This window comes from Rhinolophus ferrumequinum, chromosome 8 (assembly GCF_004115265.2).
Source record: "Rhinolophus ferrumequinum isolate MPI-CBG mRhiFer1 chromosome 8, mRhiFer1_v1.p, whole genome shotgun sequence".
NCBI classification, from domain to species: Eukaryota; Metazoa; Chordata; class Mammalia; order Chiroptera; family Rhinolophidae; genus Rhinolophus; species Rhinolophus ferrumequinum.
In genome coordinates this window covers 37742039-37762283 of record NC_046291.1, presented here as the reverse complement: position 1 = coordinate 37762283, position 20245 = coordinate 37742039, and the positions used below count along the sequence as shown (strand labels likewise).

At 37.2% G+C, this 20245-nt stretch overlaps 1 protein-coding gene across 4 annotated transcripts in view; it reads left to right on the top strand.

The window, feature by feature from the left end:
• MYO1B (myosin IB) overlaps positions 1 to 20245 on the top strand; it is a 171668-nt gene that overhangs the window by 143499 nt on the left and 7924 nt on the right. For 2 of the 4 annotated variants that reach the window (XM_033112276.1, XM_033112278.1), the window contains exons 22-28: positions 1655 to 1741; positions 2027 to 2113; positions 3906 to 3992; positions 7173 to 7247; positions 8636 to 8770; positions 10618 to 10724; positions 19806 to 19938. In XM_033112276.1, the coding sequence (XP_032968167.1) occupies positions 1655 to 1741; positions 2027 to 2113; positions 3906 to 3992; positions 7173 to 7247; positions 8636 to 8770; positions 10618 to 10724; positions 19806 to 19938 (711 nt within the window). The remainder of the gene's footprint in view (positions 1 to 1654; positions 1742 to 2026; positions 2114 to 3905; positions 3993 to 7172; positions 7248 to 8635; positions 8771 to 10617; positions 10725 to 19805; positions 19939 to 20245) is intronic. The other 2 variants (XM_033112279.1, XM_033112280.1) reach the window with 2 other exon arrangements.

The following is a 20245-nucleotide window of genomic DNA, read 5'->3' as shown; positions in this document are numbered from 1 at the left end:
TAACCATCCTTCAGGCTGCCCCATAATGATTGAAAGATTCTGAGCTCTGGCCACCCATTCTCCCAGGGTTCACCTTGGGGGACTGAGTTCTGAGTCCTTTCTGCCAAGGCTTGGTTGTAGGGTCAGCAAACTATGGCCCACTGGCCAATTTTAGCTTACCTCCTGTTTTCATACAGCCTGAGAGCTAAGAATGGTTTTTATATTTTTAAAGCATTGTTAAAAAGAAAGATAAAAAAGATAAGACTGTTTTGTGACATGTAAAAATTATATGAAATACTAAGTATAGGAAATACAAAAAATTGTATGAAATACATACACATATGAAATAATACAAAGTTCATGTAAATAAAATTTTATTACTACAAACCACACTCGTTTCTTTTGCACTTGTTTGTGGCTGTGTTAGTGATACCATGGCAGAATTGAGTAGGACCGTGTTTCCCCAAAAATAAGACCTAGCCAGACAGTCAGCTCTAATGCGTCTTTTGGAGCAAAAATTAATATAACACCCGGTCTTATATTATATAAGACTGAAATATAAGACGAGGTCTTATATTAATTTTTGCTCCAAAAGACGCATTAGAGCTGACTGTCCGGCTAGGTCTTATTTTCGGGGAAACATGGTAGTGACAGAGAACATGTGACCTGCAAAGCCAAAATTTCTTAACCATCTGGCCATCTATAGAAAAAATGTACTGACCCGTGCTCTAGGTCAAAGATACTTCAGGGCCTGTTCTGACCACTGCCCTGTTGGGAGGTTTTGTGGAGTGACCTGGATCCATTGGGGCCACTTGAAGGTTCCTAGGCCCAGAACCCCTTCAGAGGGTAGAGTCCTCTGCTTTACAATGCTTTAAAAATATAAAAACCATCCTTAGCTCTCAGGCTGTATGAAAACAGGACGTAAGCTAAAATTGGCCAGGAGTCCAGTGGCATCAACTGACTTTTGCCTAGGCCTACGGGCAACCCAGAGGCTCGGCAGTTGTCCCACAGCAAATACCAACATACAAATCTGAGCGTGTAAAGTAAGTGAAATTATAGCCTTTGACCTAATTACTGAGGCCTGGGGTCCAGGTCTCCGGTCTAGAGACATCAGAGGCAGGACTCACCCAAAGTCCACCTCCAAAGCAGGCATTCTCCCGGTCCCCGTGAAATCGGGTTCCAGTAACTACTGGAAAGAAGCTACTCGTTTGGGACCGGTGAGAATTTTATCTTAGCAAATTGTTAAACTTGAATTAAAAATATAGCTTCACTTATATCCCTAGATAACAATAATAAAAGTTATAAATAGATTTTGTCGGATTATTGGAGACCCTCCAACCTCATTCTGAGAACTGCTCCTTTTATCTTTGTGCACCAGCTTATATTGCTGTGGTCAGATTTTTCTCCTGTGACATTCTGAGGCATGGGAGGCTGCTGTCCCATTCTGAGTTGGGGGCTCCTACACTGTTGTACGTGGTAATGTTTTCGTTTATCACTTTCTCACAGTTCTGTTTGAGGCTAATAAGCAACTTCCCTTTTTTCTTTCTTTAAGTTACTGATTTTTCACTTGAGAATGGGTGTTACGACTATCTCTTGAGGTATTTTTGTTTTAAGTCACTCTGGATTCCATTTCGTTCGTTAACTCTGTGTTTTTCTGGATGATTCTGCACCTTAGGCCAGAAAAATCCTGCGGGAACTGAAGCATCAAAAGCGCTGTGAGGAAGCAGCCACCACCATTGCTGCGTACTGGCATGGTACCCAGGTAGGCCAGAGACCGCCCCCAGGAAGGCAGGGGGTCGGGAGGAACTCGGAACAACGGACACTGTCGTGTGGGAGGCACAGGAAATGTTTCACTGGCTTAAGCTACTGAGCACGCATTTGCTCTCTGCTCTTTGCAACATTTTGGTGTGGGGTGGTGGCACACGCTTTCTTTCGCGTTTACTATTTGGTGGTGACCGGTATCTGTCTTCTTCTTTCGCCATTGAAAATCAGCAGTAACCTTTCCTGCCTTACACTTTTCTGTAACTCCTTTTCAAATGCATCACAGGCGCGAAGGGAACTGAGCCGGCTGAAGGAGGAGGCTAGGAATAAACATGCTATTGCAGTTATTTGGGCTTACTGGCTTGGATCGAAGGTACTTGATACGCACCTCCCGTCGCTCCGTCCTGGAATCCGAAGTAATCAATCCGTAGTTCTAGCGTATCAGGGGATGAATGACTACAATTAACAGTGGCTCACACTGGTGCACGTCCTAGCAGCTGGATTTAATAAACCTGCAGGTGTTAGTGTCAGTAGTGCACGGTAGGACGCTTAAGCATGTCTAGGCAAAAAAGATTAATTGCTTACTAATGAGGTACTAGTGTAGTTGCTGTTTTTTCAGAACTCTCAAGTAACATGCATGTGTGGTTTTTCCTTTTTTTTTTTTTTTTTTTTCCTCCCTTTCCCCCCTTGACATTACTGGCAGTTTTCTAGAGGTATTTTTGTGTGTGGGGGCATGTTGAAAATGTTCAGATTTGGGCCTCAGTTGGTCTTCTGCAACATGTTGACAAGGGAAACACCTTTAACGCATGCCTTAAAAAATACTAATCTGTGAATGAAACTTTTTTTAGGCTCATTGTGGCAGCTATTGATTATTATAAGCCAAATGTTATATGTGGAGAGAATTATCATCTGTGATTTAACAGAAGGCTATATTCATCCAAAGCTAGCTCTAATTACCACTGAAAAATCCCAGGAATTTCAGCATCAGCTATTTGTTTTCAGAAACAAAGGCCTCCTGAAATGCTCTCACTAATCCCCAGGCAGAGTCGTGGGCTCTGTGAACATTTCACATACCCCAAGGGATGAGAGTTTTAGATGTTTTTGTTACTTAGAAAATCAAAGGTCATCTCTGCTAAAAATGTGTATTCCAATTAGAAACACAAGTATCCACAAAGTCCTATGTTTTTGAGTCTACCTTGTCAGCATTATAAGCCCATCTTGTGAGAAAAGTCAACATTTTGCCCCAGTAAAGATCTTCATTTGCCAAAAACACACCAACGTTGTTCATTTGATTTTCCCTTGAAAATCAGTGAAGAACAAACTAGTCCCTTTAGTAAACGGTAGCAGAGGCAGAGGGACTTTCAGACAGTTAACCCTGCAATTTCTGTACTGAAGGAGCTCATTTCCCAGTTTGAGTGCTACCATGTAATAAGAAATCGATGCGTGCCTATTTCTACCTTTTAAAATAACGTGCCTCAGATTAATGGTTCCCTAAGATTAATTTTTAATTTTTAAACCTATAAGTTGTATCTTTTTTTTTTTTTTTTTTTTGCAAGATTGTTCCAGTTTGGGGCCTTAGCTGATACTGAATTTTGATACATGCTACTTCCAAGTTTCTAACTGGGAAGCATTTTGAGTTTTGTGTTTTTTGTTTGAACTTCAGAGGAACAACCATTATTCCTTCCAATTTTCTAAAGGGTTGTTCACAAGAGATGTCTTTTTATGAGTCCAAATAAATGAACTTGGGAATTTCTCTTTAGCTGCCCCCCCCCCTTCACCCACCCCTTCCACCTCCCTGTCCTAGCAGCAAAGGGAAGTCCACTGAAATTATTAGGAACCACTCATAGTTCTAAGGCTTTGATAAGGGTTGGAGGGAGTGAAACCGGGGGAGAAACAAGGAAAAGAATGGCATCAACGGGGCGGAGGAGTGCTTACCTGGGGAACCACACAGATTGCCCTCCTCTGGTACAGAATCTCAACGCACTAAAAATGCCAGGGACTGCACCAGCCTGACACTGATTCTTTGGGTCGAAATGATTATGCACAGTTCCTCTATCACTCTGAAATCCTTATTCATAAATTGGCTCTTCTATTTGGTGGGGTGTCTTTCGGGTCATTTGTGCTGTCTGCATTGGGCTCTCTTATTTACCATCTAAACATTCTAGGCTCGAAGGGAATTGAAACGCTTGAAGGAGGAGGCTAGGCGTAAGCATGCAGTTGCTGTCATTTGGGCTTACTGGCTTGGACTGAAGGTACTTCCTCAACCCCTTCTCTCTGTCCAGGGTGAACTCAATAAAGCCTAGCACCTACTAACCCTGAAAAAACGATTGATTATGCTTGCTGATGGTCTGCACAGCCTTTTACAATGTCATCTTGCCTAATTTTGTTTCTTTTTGAAAACAAACATGTACACTAATGTTTTCCGATTTTTATTCTGGTGCATTTCTTTAAATAGTAGGTTTAAAGGAATAGCAATGTAGCATATTTTATCCAAGACATTTTGTTATCCAAGTTCTGTTTTACACTGTCTTTAGGAGGATGAAGTGCCCTTTTCTTTTTTTTTTTTTAAGTCATGAGATGATTACAATAAGTGAGCTAAAAGCTGACCCACCGTCTGCAGTGACCAGCAGGGGGTTATCAGCCTTTTGTTTCCCTTTATCTGCCTATTCTGCTTCAATGATGGGTCCTGGAGCAGAGCTTTCTTCAAAGTGACCATCATTCTAATTGTTCAGCATAGAACCCAAACAGTTTTGCTTAAATGTACAGATTTTGACGAATAAGACCAGCAGTGGATCATTCAGGTTAAAGAGAACTTTAGCGTCAAGTGTCTTCTAATTTAGGGCGTGGTTTATTTCAAAGTGGTGCTTACTACTTGAGGTAAGGATGCATGTAAGTAAATATGATTCTGAGTTTGGGAAAACCTTTAGACAGTATAAGGATTTAGTCTTCCTAAACAACTCATCACCGTAAGGCGCCATCCAATAATCCTAATTATTGGAATAATTAGGCCCTTTTTGACACTATTCCTCTTAGTTATTTTTATTTTAATACTGTAACAATTCATCTTTTTCTAAATATTTGAATATTATGCAGGAAATTTATCGACTCTGAATCCAAACATCATTAGCAGTATTCATAAACTCTGCTTTGAACAATCTGCATTTCTTTCTGAAAGTTTGCCTACAAACTTTTAGTAAATTAACCTTTTTGATTATATTGAATATTCATCAAGTAATTTCTGAAGTAATTAAGAAATAAAAATGAATCTAAAATGTTCTGTTTCAGGAATTTTGAACAAGTTCTATACTATTTTTTAAAAATCAAAACTAAGGGTTTTATTTCCCATTTTATTCACATGTTCTAATTTGCATTCTAACTTTCATAAGAGGAAGGAACAGACAACATTGGGTCAGGATTTTTACTCTCTTTAATGACTTCTACCAAAGGGGCATCACATTTATCTTCAGTTTTCTGAGTTTAACTGACTACATGTGATTTCAAAAATATTTTCATATTAGAAGTGTGTGTTAGCAACCTGTAAACCAAATTCAGTTTGTAGGTAAAGGATGTTTTAGCTGAAGTTAACGGGGATAACTAGACCTAACTTATTTTTCCAGTTTCCAACAGAACAGAAGTAATTTAATGTTACCGTTATTCTTGTTATGAAATAAGGTTAAGCTTCTTTGAAGTCCAAGAATGTAATAATTTTATACTTTTTATTATAAAGAATTATGTTGCTAATAAGCAGTAGTTTTGCCCTTTCAAATGGCTTGATTGATGTAGAATTGAGTACAGAGTTCACTGGACCTTTTAGGACTCCCAGGGCCCATAAGGCGAACCTATCTTTATGCCCACATGTTGCCACCAGGCCTTTTCTGTATGTAGCTGTTATTTCAGGAGAAAGGGCCTGCCCGAAGACTACCAAGCACGTTGCAGTGAACTCAGTTACAGTGATGTTCAACTAAATATAGTAGGACTTCTAGTATATTTCTAAGGATATGTTTTCATGAAACCTCACTTGAACTTTATTTTCCTATGCTGTTGTAATTTCACGAGCCAATTAACAGGTACTATGTCCTTCTTATATCTTCTATCTAACCTTGTAAGTTTGAGATTTGAAATGGTTATGAATCTAACAACTCCATGGCTCAAAGAGAAATGACAATCAGTAACACAGAATGTGGGTAAAAGGAAGGACTGCCTGTATGGTGTGTGGGAGAAGTTTTAAACCTCAGTCATATGCAGGTGTAGAGGATGAGTCTGGCGTTCAAATGCCCAGAGGGACCAGGTGGGTCAGATGGAGGAGAGAAGTAGCAGATGGAAGGTGGGTTAGAGCAGTGGGGCCTCATGCAGTCTGGAGCATGCATCTCTCTTCTAAAGGCAGCAGCAGCTCCTCTGGTCTCCTCAGTCTTCCTCATGTGGGGATGGGGCTCGCTGTGGCTAGATCTTAGAAAATAAGAGAAACTTGGGGTCAAAATTCCTATGTGAAGTTCTTAAGTTAAAATATGCATATAAAACATTTTTCTGCCAACTGAATCTGGCTTAGTAAATTGCTAGCTTACCACCCCTAATGTAATATTTTGAACATGTTCAATTAAACTGAGAAAACTAAAGACAAAAGAAAAAGGTACATAAAATTGAATTATTCAGATAGGCTAATATTTGACTAAAATCTAACGCTCCAATTGATGGCTGGATAATAATAAATATTTAAGTATTTTTCCCTCAATTTCAAAATGTAATCATTCATTTAGCAAACACCTCACTCAGTTATTTTATTTGTTAGACATTAGTATAAAATGTAAATATGACTGTCAGAAGGAAGAAATAGGTAAACTGAAACTATGATCTGATGTCTTAAGTGCAGCGATAGTATTCAGTAGAAAGATTGGTAGGAGTAGGGATGAGAGAAAAATCAATGCCATTAGGAGATAATGGTAGTTCAAATCTTTTTTTTTTTTCAATTCTTATTTTTAATCACCTTCAGTTCTCAGTGTGCAGTACTGAAATCCTATCTTTGTATGTACGGCTTTTGGAAACTGCAGCATACTTCTTCAGGCATGTTTTGACTTTTCAGAACAATTTGAAATAAAAATTACCTTACATAATTTTTTCTGAAATATATTTTGATTTGTGACAAGTTTGCAGCTATGCCTGAAAATGTCTTTCATTAAATCATCAGGTTTTTTAAAAAACTGGTTTAGAGGATTTAAAACATCAAAACATTCTGGTCTTATCACTTTGCATCTCTTAGTTTCTTTTTCTCCGACTTAAAATTCACTGTCCCAGTAAGCTTCAATTGTTTTACTACATCCAGAGAGGCACTTATAAATTTATTTGTTTCACCTATTTTCATTTTTAATAGAGGTGTATCATGTGTATGGGCATCTGCTGGCCACACCTTAACTGCTGAATTCTGCTTCTTTTTAAAGGTACGTAGGGAGTACAGGAAATTCTTCAGAGCCAATGCTGGAAAGAAAATTTATGAATTTACAATTCAGAGAATTGTAAGTTTACATTTTATATATGACCCATTAGCATTACTGGATTAAGAACTTAATAAGATCAACTCAATAATTTGTGACTTTCTTGGTAATAGTTAAATCGTGACTCTGAGACTGAGTGATTGTGACCTTTTTCATCATCTCACCTCAGGCAGAACGGTATCACAAAGAGTTAGTTGTGGTCCATATATAATTAATAAAAGGTTCTTATTTGATAGTGAGAACATACTTTGGGGAAAGTGGGTGAAGTCAAGAAAGCCAGATGTCTTAGTTATAATAAAAATCCCATAGATTGGGTGGCTTAAATTACAAATATTTATTTCTCACACATCTGGAGGCTGGGCAACCCAAAATCAGGCTGCCAGCGTAGTGTGGGTCTGGTGAGGGCCTCTTCTTGTATTCTTCACATGGCAGAGAGAAAGAGAAAGAAGGTCTTTCCTGTCTCTTATAAGGGCCCTAATCTCATCATGGGAGCTCTACCCTTACGACCTTGTCTAAACACGATTACCTCCCACAGGCCCCATCTCCTAATGTCATCCCACTGGCGGTTAGCAATTTGGGGGAGATAGCGAGGTCTTGCCCTGTAAACTGCTGCAGCAAGGCAAGGTTGGCAAACGAGGTAGTGGGTAGAGGGGTGAAGGAGAGCAAGAGTGTGCTGCTTTACCAGGATGGACTCTGAAGTCCCCTCTGCCGCACAGAGAAGTATTTGTAGTGGTGAAGAGTACAGACTCTGGAGTCAGCTTGCTCTGCCACGTACAGATGCGTGACTCGAGCGCGTTCCTTAACTTCTATGAGCCTCATTTCATCATCTGTAAAATGGGGATGATAATACTATTAATAGAAAGAAGCTCATAGGGTTGTTGTAAGGATTAAAATGGAACGGTGACATAAAGCTCTTACAGTGCCTGGCCCATGTTAACTAGAGCAGTGCTGTCCAATAAAACTTGATATAACGATGAAAATGTTTTACATCTTTGTGGTACAGTAGAGTTGCCGCTAGCCATACGTGGCTATTGAGCACTTGAAATGTAACTAATGTGACTGACCTGATGCACTAGGTTGTTAATTTTACTTAATTTTGATTACTTAAAATTAACACGTATGAGCATAAATAGCCACTCATGACTAGTGGCTAAAACAGTACCGCTCTCTGGCATGAGCTGGTGTAGTGTTAATGATAGCGTTCTTTTCTCTTAACCATTTCATAGAGCTCAGATTTCTGCAACCAGTATGAAGAGCGGAATAGAGACTTTCCAGGGGATTTACAGTTTTATGAACTAAAACTTGCTGGATTCCACTAAAGACTGCTTTGTTTGATTCCAGTTTATGTAAAACAATGTGTTTTCTGGTATATTTTACTCATCGGGTATTTTCTGTCAAACCCAATGCAGATGCAAAAATACTTCTTGGAAATGAAAAATAAGATGCCTTCCTTATCTCCAATAGACAAGAATTGGCCATCAAGACCTTACGTGTTCTTGGATTCTACTCACAAAGAGCTAAAAAGGATTTTCCACTTGTGGAGGGTAAAAAAAATGTCTTGTTATGTTTTTTCGGGGATGTCTTATCATATATTTTGAGTGTATGAAAGGTGTTATGCAGAAGCAGATTTTACCACATTCTTCCTCTAGCCTGGAGGAGAATTATTTGAGGACTTTGGTATTTTTGAGTCATGCATTGTACTTGGCTTCCCATGAGAAATCCTAGAGCAGCCAGGTCCCCCTGGTGGTCTCCTCTCCTCCGTGGCTGGAAAGGTGGGGGTGGGGAGGGTGGAGCATGGCTGCCCTGTCTTTCCCTTTCATACTCCGGTTGCTTTCAAGTAGTTCAGATTTGTTTGTTTTTTCTGTCCTATCTGAAGGAATACTACTATAGAAGATAGAAATAATTAAATTTGAACATCTTCACACAATGTAGTTAAATTCTGCAAATTATATGAGTTTACTTTTGTAAGATTTATTGAACACATACACGGACACACATTTTGATGGACTGGAAAAAAAGCTTTAAAATCCCCTCAAAGACATTACAGTTTCTTTCTACCTTGATTAAAGGGAAGCTGAAAATCTATTTGATGTTGCCTTGTATTTTGGCTCACTTAATTTTACATCAGAGCATAACATGTAATGTAAGTGTTGCCCAGCATGGGGTACGTGGGGTGCTTCTATAGATGTTGACCTTATTTCAATAACTTAGTTGATAAATGGAATGCTAAACACATATCGGTATCAGATATCATAAAACATTAGATTGAAAGCCTTATATCTAGTAAGTGAATGATTGATGGATATATCTGGGAAACTCTTTGCCGCCCAGCAGTGTAGTCTTGTTCCTTACCAAAATCACGTATGTATAGAATGACATCATCACTTATTAATGTAATGATTGTACCAGCAGAAAATGTGGAACTGGATTTTGAGATCTGTTCCCTAACTTCGTCAGTTTGGAGAGATTTACCAACGTTTTGATGTTCATCTTCCCTTTTGAGTCTGACATAAACCATTTTCCAAAATAACAGTGGGAAGCTGCTCACGCTGGGGGTCTGCTCTGCCTCTGCTCTCCGCTGGCTCTGAATCTCACCCTTATCTCCCTCGATGGGAGCTGGAAAATGAGAGGGATGTATTATTCCTGAAAGGGTGGACAGCAGTGCTAGCATTCCTTTGTACAGTTAATGTCGGTGGTTCTCAACCACACCTGTAACTGAATTTCTTAGGCGTTCATCTAAAAACACCCGGCCCTGCTCCTCCCACTATCCTGTGTCTCCTTTCCATGCAATCTCAGAATCGGGGTGAAGAGGAAATTTCTGAGGTCTCATGTCCACATTGTAAAATGGTAGTGGAGGATTTGGAACAGTGTTTTTCAAACTATAGGGCATAGCACATTTGTGGGTTGTGAAATCAATTTAGTAGGCTACCACCAATATTTTTAAATGAAATAGAATAGAAATTTCACGACATTTTGAAAGGATACGTAAGTATTGTTTTGTGAAGCTTTTGTGTCGTTGACTGTCTGTGTGTAAATGTGTGCACTGGGTTGTGCTGTACAATGTTTTTCTTACTGTGAATCTCTTAAAAGAGCGCGGCAGCCTCAGATCTGAAGGATGTCCAGGGACTGACATCATAGTGGGAGGAAACAGTACACGCAGCAAGGCCTATGCCAGCAGCGCCCTTGTATGTTTTGAAGTTTCCCAAGTTCTGCAGAATAAGCAATAAAACCCACAAAGGAAAAATGCTTTTGGCCTTTTAAATGAATGTTTCATACACATTTACTCTTATTCTTGCTGCTGTTAAGTTGGCTTATTATATGTAAGAATGAGTAATGATTTATTTATATAAGCAATATCTCATTTTTTCCCCCTTTTCTTCGTATCTCACAGTGTAAAAAATACAGGGACCAATTCACAGACCAGCAGAAACTTATTTATGAAGAGAAACTAGAAGCCAGTGAACTCTTCAAAGACAAGAAGGCTTTATACCCATCTAGGTATTATGGCTTTGCTTTCCTCATAAAATCAGTATTTTAAGTCTCTCAAATATGTTTGTAGGTCTTTTCTAGTAGAGGTTGATTTGGGTAATGCATGAGAGAGTTTTAATTTTATGAATTATTTTATGAGCAGCTAGATATGAGTAACAAACACAATGGAGCAGCAGCTTCCATACTGTGATGAAATGAGATTACCTTAGTTGGTTTTACTCCATTGGCATTAGCTTGAACACTTAACTAAATTAGAAGTCGTGATTTAAAGTAAAAATTGTATACTCTGTTAAGATAAATTTACATTGCAAATTCCTATTAGTTTTCCATAGTTTTCTAAGACTAGTCCAATTTCTGTTGGCCATATACTGTAATGACCATTCTAGTCTTCCTGCTTTGTTTAAGAGGCTGGGTCAGAAACTCCTTTTTAAGATCAGTGAAAAGAGTGAGCCAGTCTGTGCCTTTCTGAGTGTTGTTTAAGCACTGGTCTGGGTCTGTGGTGGCCTTCGGTCTGCTAACTCTTTGGGCATGACTTTGGTGTTCTGTGCAGCAAGTTCAGTTCCTTTATTGTAGATGTCAAGTACTCAGTGAAATAACAACACCAATTGCAAGTTGGCCAACGGAAGTCTTTGGTGAAGATTGCTTATCTTACATTTCCCAAGTTCATCATTGATCCCCAGAATTCCTATCCCCTTTTCATCTGGTATTTATAAAAAAAAAAATCGATGGTACAATTTCAAGCCAAAACAATTTTTTGTTCCTCCCCATGAATGGCCTAGAAATAAAAATGCATTATATGCTAAGTATATTCACATGTATTACATATGGTGTATTTTATTCTCTGTGTCTTCACACATTTGAAAGCTCTTCCTTTTTGTTTTTGTTTTTATCATTAGTTTCAGGTGTACAAAATAAGATAGTGATTAGACATTTACACACCTCACAAAGTGATAATCCCAACAAGTCTACTACCCATAGTTGACATTCAACATTATTTTATATTACCATATTTCCCCGTAAATAAAACCTAACTGGACAATTAGCTCTAATGCGTCTTTTGGAGCAAAAATTAATATAATACCCAGTCTTATTTTACTATAATATAAGACTGGATCTTATATTATATAATATAATATAATATAATATAATATAATGTAATATAATATAATATAATATAATATAATATGGTATAATATAATATAATATGGTATGGTATGATGTGATATAATATAATATAATATAATATAATATAATATAATATATAATATATAATACTGGGATTTAGATTAAGTTTTACTCCAAAAGATGCATTAGAGTTGATTATCCGGCTAGGTCTTATTTTCGGGGAAACATGGTAGTTTTGGGTATACAGCGTAGTGGTTAGGCATTTATATTATTTGTGAAGTAATCCCCCCAATAAGTTTAGTACCCATCTGATACTATACATAGTTTTTACAGTATTATTGACTATATTCCCCGTACTGTTTTTCACATCCCTGTGACTATTTTGTAACTGCCAATATTACTTAATCTCTGCTTTTCTCACCCATCCCCCTAAGTCCCCTGCCATCTAGCAACCAACAGTTTGCTCTCTGTGTCTATGAGTCTATTTGTTTTGTTTGTTTGTTTATTCTATTCTATAGATAAATGATAGTATTTAGGCAGTATTTGTATTCCTCAGTCTGACTTATTTCACTTAGCATAATACCCGCTATGTCCATCCATGTTTTTGCAAATGGTAAGATTTCATTCTTTTTTATGGCAGAGTAATAGTACTCCATTGTATGTACAGAGGGTGCCAAAAAATGTATATACATTTTAAGAAAGAAAAAACTGTATTAAAATTGTAATATTCAATATATACTGGTAACAAAAGATGAATAGAAGTCATGTGTAAACATTGTTTTGTCACTCCCTCCCCCCCACCCATATGTACTGTAATTTTTTTTATCCAATCTTCTGTTGATGGGCATTTCGATTGTTTCCATATCTTGGTTGTCATGAATAGCACTGCAGTAAACACGGGCGTGCATATATCTTTTTAAATTAGTGTTTTGGGTTTTCTTTGGATAAATACACAGAAGTTGAATTGCTGAGTCATAAGGTAGTTCTATTTTTAATTTTTTGAGAAACCTCCATATTGTTTTCCAATATGGAGTGGCTACACCAATTTGCAATCCCACCAACAGTGCACAAAGGTTCCTTTTCTCTGCATCCTCGCCAGCACTTGTTGTTTGTTGATTTATTGATGATAGCCATTCTGACAGGTGTGAGGTGATATCTTATTGTGGTTTTTATTTGCATTTCTCTGACGATTAGTGACGTTTGAGCATCTTTTCATATGTCTGTTAGCCATCTGTATGTCCTCTTGGAGAAATGTCTATTCATGTTCTCTGCCCATTTTTTTATTGGATTGTTTGTTTTTTTAGTGGAGTTGCATGAGTTTTTTATAAATTTTGGATATTAATCCCTTATCAGATATATCATTGGCAAATATTTTCTCCTATTCACTAGTATATCTTTTTATTTTGTTGATGATTTCCTTTGCTGTGCAAAAACTTTTGAGTTTGGTATAGTCCCATTTATTTGTTTTTTGTTTCCCTTGCCCTAGGAGATACATCAATAAAAAGATTTAACGTCTGAGAGTTTACTTCCTATACTCGTATTTTCTTCGAGGAGTTTTATAGTTTCTCATCTTACACTTAATCTATTTTGAGTTTATTCTTGTATATGGTGTAAGAAGGTGGTCCAGTTTCATTTTTTTTGCGTGTATCTGTCCAGGTTTTCCAGCACCATTTATTGAATAAACTGTCTTTACCTCATTGTATATTTTTGCTTCCTTTGTCATAGATTAAATGACCATATAGGCATGGATTTATTTCTGGGCTCTCTATCCTGTTCCATTAATCTGTGTGTCTGTTTTTATGCCAATACCATGCTGTTTTGGTTACTATGACCTTGTGGTATAATTTAATATCAGGTAGCATGATAGCTCCAGTTTTATTCTTTCTCAAGATTGTTGTAGCTATTCGGGTGTTTTATGGTTCCACATAAATTTTAGGATTACTGTGTTTCCCCGAAAATAAGACCTAGCTGGAAAATAAGCTCTAGCATGATTTTTCAGCAGGACATCTCCTGAACATAAGTCCTAATGCATCTTTTGGAGCAGAACTTGATATAAAACCCAGTCTTATTTTCCGGTAGACGTGGTATTTGTTCTAGTTCTGTGAAAAATGTCATTAGTATTTTGATAGGGATTACATTTTATCTTTAGAGGGCTTTGGGTAGTACAGATATTTTAACTATATTACTTCCTGTTTGTGAGCATGGTATATGTTTCCATTTATTTGTATCTTTAATTTCTCTCTTCAGTGTCTTATAATTTTCTTTTCTTTCTTCTTATTTTTTTTTAAGGAGGCTGTAGCTCACAGTGGCCCATGTGGGGATCGAACCGGCAACCTTGATGTTAGCACCATGCTCTAACCAACTGAGCTAACCAGCCACCCTTATAATTTTCTTAGTACAGGTCTTTTACTTCCTTGATTAAATTTCTTCCTAGGATTTTCTTTTTTTTTTTAATGCAATTATAAATGGGAGTGTTTTCCTAATTTCTCTTTCTGATAGTTGGTGTATAAAAATGCAACCAATTTCTGAATATTAATTTTGTATCCTGCTGCTTTACTAAATTCATTTATCAGTTCTAATAGTTTTTTGGTGGAATCTTTGGGGTTCTCTATATATAGTATCATGTCATCTGTAAATAATGACAGTTTTACTTCTTCCTTTCCCATTTGGCTGCCTTTTATTTCTGTATCTTGTCTGATTGCTGTGGCTAGGACTTGTAGTACTATGTTGAATAGAAGTGAAAGTGGGAATCCTTGTCTTGTTCCTGATCTTAAAGAGAATGCTTTTAGCTTTTCCCCTTTGAGTATGATGTTAGCCGTGGGTTTGTCTTATATGGCCTTTATTATGTTGAGATATGCTCCCTCTGTTTCCACTTTGTTGAGAGTTTTTATCATAAATGGATGCTGGATTTTGTCAAGGGCTTTTTTTTTTTTTTTGCGTCTATTGATATGACCACATGATTTTTACTTTTCATTTTGTTTGTGTGGTGTATCATGTTAATTGATTTGTGAATATTGAATCAACTTTGCATACCAGAAATGAATCACACATGATTGTAGTGTATGATCTTTTTAATGTATTACTAAATTTGGTTTGCTAATATTTTGTTGAGGATTTTTGCATCTATGTTCATTAGGGATATTGGCCTATAGTTTTCTTTTTTGTAATATCTTTGGTTTTGGGATCAGTTATAATAGTGTCCTTGTAAAATGAGCTTGGGAGCCTTCCCTTCTCTAGAATTTTTTTGGAATAGTTTGAGAAGAATAGGTGTTAATTGTTCTTTGAGTGTTTAGTAAAATTTACCTGTGAAGCTATATGATCCAGGACTTTTGTTTGTTTGGAGCTTGTTGCTTACTGAATCGATTTCATTACCATGTTTCCCCGAAAATAAGACCTAGCCGGTCAATCAACTCTAATGTGTCTTTTGGAGCAAAAATTAATATAAAACCTGGTCTTATTTTGCTATAATATAAGACCGGGTCTAATATAATATAGTATAGTATAATATAATACAATATAATATAATATAGTATAATACCGGGTCTTATATTAATTTTTGTTCCAAAAGACGCATTAGAGCTGATTGTCCGGCTAGGTCTTATTTTCAGGGAAAGGGGTAGTTACTCATAGTATTGTCTTAAAATTTTTTTATATATCTGTGGTGTCTGTTGTCATTTCTCCTCTTTCATTTCTGATTTTATTTATTTGGGTTCTCTTTTTCTTGATGAGTCTGGTTAAAGGTTTGTCAATTTTGTTTATCTTTTCAAAAAACCAACTCTTGGTGTCATTGATCTTTCGTATTTTTTTTTTTTTGGCCTCTGTTTCATTTGTTTCTGCTCTGATTTTTATATTTCCTTCCTTGTACTCTCTTTGGGCTTTGTTTGCTGTTCTTTTTCCAGGTCCCTTAGGTGTAAAGTTAGATTGTTTGAGATTTTTCTTGTTTCTTGAGACAGGCCTGCATTGCTATGAATTTCCCTCTTAAGACTGCTTTTGCTGTGTCCCATAGATTTTGGGTCATTGTGTTTTCATTTTCATTTGTCTCAAGGTATCTTTTCATTTCTTCTTTGATCTCATTGTTCACCCATTCATTATTTAGTAGCATGTTATTTAGTCTTCATGTGTTTGTGTGTTTTTCAGGTTTTTTACTTGTAATTGATTTCTAGTTTCATACCACCATGGTCAGAGAAGACGCTTGATATGATTTCAGTCTTCTTAAATTTATTGAGACTTGTTTTGTGGCCTAACATGTGGTCTAGCTTGGAAAATATTCCATGTTCACTTGAAAAGAATGTATATTCTGCTGCTTTGAGATGAAATGCTCTAAAAATATTAATTAAATCCATCTAGTCTAGTGTGTCATTTAACCCTACTGTTTCCGTGTTGATTTTGTCTTTTTTCCAATGGTGTCAGTGAGGTGTTAAAATCCCCTACTATGATTGTGTTGGTGTTGACCTCTGCCTTTATGTAACTCAATATTTGTTTTTTATATTTAGGTGCTTCTGTGTTGGGTGCATGAATGTTTACTTAGGTTATGTCCTCTTGTTGGATTGATTCCTTTATTATTATGTAATGTTTTTCTTTGTCTCTTATTATAATCTTCATTTTAAATTCTATTTTTTCCTGTGTAAATATTGCTACTCAGGCTTTTTTTCATTTCCATTTGTGTGAAGTATCTTTTTCCATTCCAGTCTGTGTGTCTTTCAATTTGAGGTGGGTCTCTTGTAGACAGCATATGTATGGGTCTTGTTTTCTTATCCACTCAGCTACCCTATGTCTTTTTTTTTTTTTATAGTTTACCTACTTTTTTTTTTATTAGTTTCAGGTGCACAAAACAAGGTAATAGTTAGACATTTATCATTTATATCCCTTACACTGTGTCGACCCCCCTACCCCCATCCAGTATACTTTCATAGATCATTTCTATAGTATGTTACCCTATGTCTTTTGATTGGAGCATTTAATCCATTTACGTTTAAAGTGATTATTCATAGGTACATAGTTATTGCCATTTTACTATTCATATTTTTGATGTTTGTTTGTTTGTTTGTTTGATTTCCCCCTTCTTTCTCTTAAAGTAGTCCTTTCAACATTTCTTGTAGTACAGGCTTGGTTAATGAATTCCTTTAGCTTTTTCTTGTCTGGGAAGCTCTTTATCTCTATTTCGGTTTTAAATGATAGCCTTGGACAGAGTAGTCTAGGTTGTAGGCCCTTGTTTTTCCATCACTTTGAGTATTTCCTGCAACTCCCTTCTGGCCGGCAAAGTTTCTGTTGAGGAATCAGCAGACAGTCTATGGGAGCTCCCTTATAGGTAACTAGTTGTCTTTCTCTTGCTGATTTTAGGATTCTCTCTTTGTTTTTAACCTTTGCCATTTTAATTATAATTTGTCTTGGTGTGGGCCTATTTGGGTCCATCTTGTTTGGAACTCTGTACTTCCTGGGCTTGTATGTCTGTTTCCTTTGCCAGGTAGGAAAATTTTCCGTCATTATTTCTTCAAATAAGTTCTCGATCTCTTGCTCCCTCTCTTAGCCTTCTGGTACCCTATGATGTGAATGTTGTTATGTTTGATGTTGTCCCAAAGGTCCCTTAAACTAGCCTATTTTTTTTTAAATTATTTTTTATTTTTGTTGTTCCTATTGGGTGTTTTCTACTACCTTTTCTTCTAAATCGCTGCTTCGATCTTCTGCTTCATCTAGTTTGCTGGTGATTCCTTCTAGTGTATTCTTCATTTCAGTTATTGTATTCTTCACTTCTGACTGTGTTTTTTAATGGTTTCTATGTCCGTCTTAATGCTTACTGTCACTTTGTTGACGTTCTCAGTGAGTTCCTTAAGCATTCTTATAACCAGTGTTTTAAACTGTCTGGTAGGTTGTTTGCCTCCATTTCATTTAGTTTTTTTTCTGGAGGTTTCTCCTGTTCTTTTATTTGGGATATGTTTCTTTGTTTCCTCTGTGTTTGTTTCTATGTATTAGATATACCTCCTATGTATCTCAGTCTTTGCTGAGTTGCCTTATGTAGTATATGTTCTGTGTAGTCCAATGGCACAGTCTGCCTGATTCGTGTGTGTGTTCCAGGAGTGTCCCTTGTGTGTGTTGTCCTGTTGTAGTTGAGCCTTGATTACTTTTGGCCCCAGTGGGTGATATTGACTCCTAGGCTGACTGGCTGTGAGGATTGGTGACGCCCACAGTGTATGAGCTGCTTTGTGGGGGCTGGCCCCTCGGAGGAGAATTGCCCCCATGGGTTCTTGTACCTGTAAGACCACCGTTTGTGTGTGCCACTTGTGGGGCTAACCAGGTAGTGCTCTGGTGTGGTCTGAAGCTGTTATCTGGGTGTGTTGTTTCTGGTGTCTCTTTGGGAGGGGTTTCCATGCAGGTCAGTGTTAGCCTTGCCTGTGACCTGCGTGCTGGACAAGTGGGGGTGGGGGTTGGCCTCACAGTGAACCACAGCTGGCTGCCACCAGTATTGGGCTTGGGGCAGAAAGCTCTTCCTTTTAAAGGATTAAAAGAACACATATTGCCAGACTCATTGTGTTTAAATGTTTTAAATGACACAGCTTCCTCAATCAGCTGATAAGTTGCTTGAGCTGGTTTATACTTTCCTAAGTCAAACACAGCATCTAAATTCAAAGTCATCTTTGAATTTAGTGCCTGCCCAACTGCCTGCTATATACAACAGTGTATTCAAACAGGAAAATTGTGTCTCTGCTTTCTCCAGCAAGTAATTTTATTTAACGTTTTCTTTATATATTTTTAAATTGTAGAGTAACCTCTTTAATGAACATTCCCTGTGGATGACTCTTCAGAAACTGGAGAGAGAAAAATGCATTTTTGAAGAAACAAATTCAAAGGCTCTTAGCACTTTTTATTAAACACTCTTTTGAACATGAACAACAACAAAAAATGTAAACATCAAGCCAAGTTTTTTGGAGGGTGTTATTTCAGTTTTCAGGGATGGTGGCGCGCTCTCCCTACAGCAGTCCTGGGGGTGGAATAATTCACCATCCCACCACTGTGTAAAGCAGCAACACTCATGGGTGTTGGCCTTCTCTATCCTGGGAGCTGTGGACACTGGCCACCTACATGGATTTTTTCTTCCCCGATCTTCCACCCATAACACAAGCATGTAAAGTTGTATGTGCAAATTGCCAGAACTTTATAGCTCAAAATGAAGCTGCAGGGTTGGGTGTTTTGTTTTTTTGTTTTGTTTGTTTTGATGTCTTTGAAGAAGCTGCCCTGAGAGAGTCCGCGAATCTTTAGCAAAATCAATATTTTAGTGCTGTATACATGATTATGTCTCTTGTAAGACGTAGTTTGAAAGAAAACTGCTCTGATTCTAAATGTTGACCTTGGCCACTTCTCTCCATTTAGGGGGAGAGGTCTGATTTTTCTTTCATATAGTGCCTCTTTATAGCCAGACTTACAAGATAATATTAAGTGTTCTATAGTTTTCTTCTAAAGTGGTTGCTCTGGACTCATTTTTCCCCAGAAGGCCTATTGATTTTCTTACTCTTCAACAAAAGGAAGTATTTCTTTGGATCAGGTGATGGTAATGATTTGTGCTCTTGTTTTCATTGCTATATATTTTTTAAAGGCATTAATACATTTTTTTGTGGACAGTTGTCAATCAACAGATTAGAAAGAATTGTCTTTTCCTTCATATGAGGCCCTGCACTTGGCTCTTGGTTGTTGCTCTTGTGAGTGATTTCTATCTTGATTTTTCCATGTGATAAGATTTTTATCAAAGGCCTACCTACCAAATGCCATGAGCACATCAAAAATATATTTGAAATAGGTTTCAGTCCAGCTTATATTTAGGACAAGTATGTGTATAACGTATACAATATATCAAATAAGTTAACTGTTTATGAAGTTGTCATACACTCTGTGGAGTCAACTGACCTGTTACCTTTTCCAGTGGTGCTTCCATTTGAAACTGTTTCTAATGTGAGGGAATTTTTTTTTCTTTAGTGTTGGGCAGCCATTCCAAGGGGCTTACCTGGAAATCAACAAGAATCCCAAGTATAAGAAACTCCAAGATGCCATTGAAGAAAAGATTATCATTGCTGAAGTTGTGAACAAAATTAACCGTGCAAATGGGAAGGTAAAAATGTTAACCCTGAAGAACTGCAAGAAGTGTTTATCAGTTGGGACAATCCTCTTTAGTTTTCTGAATGTTAACATTTGTATTTCTTATTCTCAGCAGGGGTTGCTGTGAAGGGAGCTATTTTTCCTTCTGTTTAAGCCTTGGTGGAATTTTGCTTGTTTTCTGAAATTTTTATGAATTAAAAATATTGTCTATGTCCCTTAGTGTGTTCTTAGTTTACATAGGTGTGCATACCGAAAGATTGGAATAAAATGTGAATTTCTGTAAATAACTAATGGCTTTAGTGTCATGGACCATTTTTGAG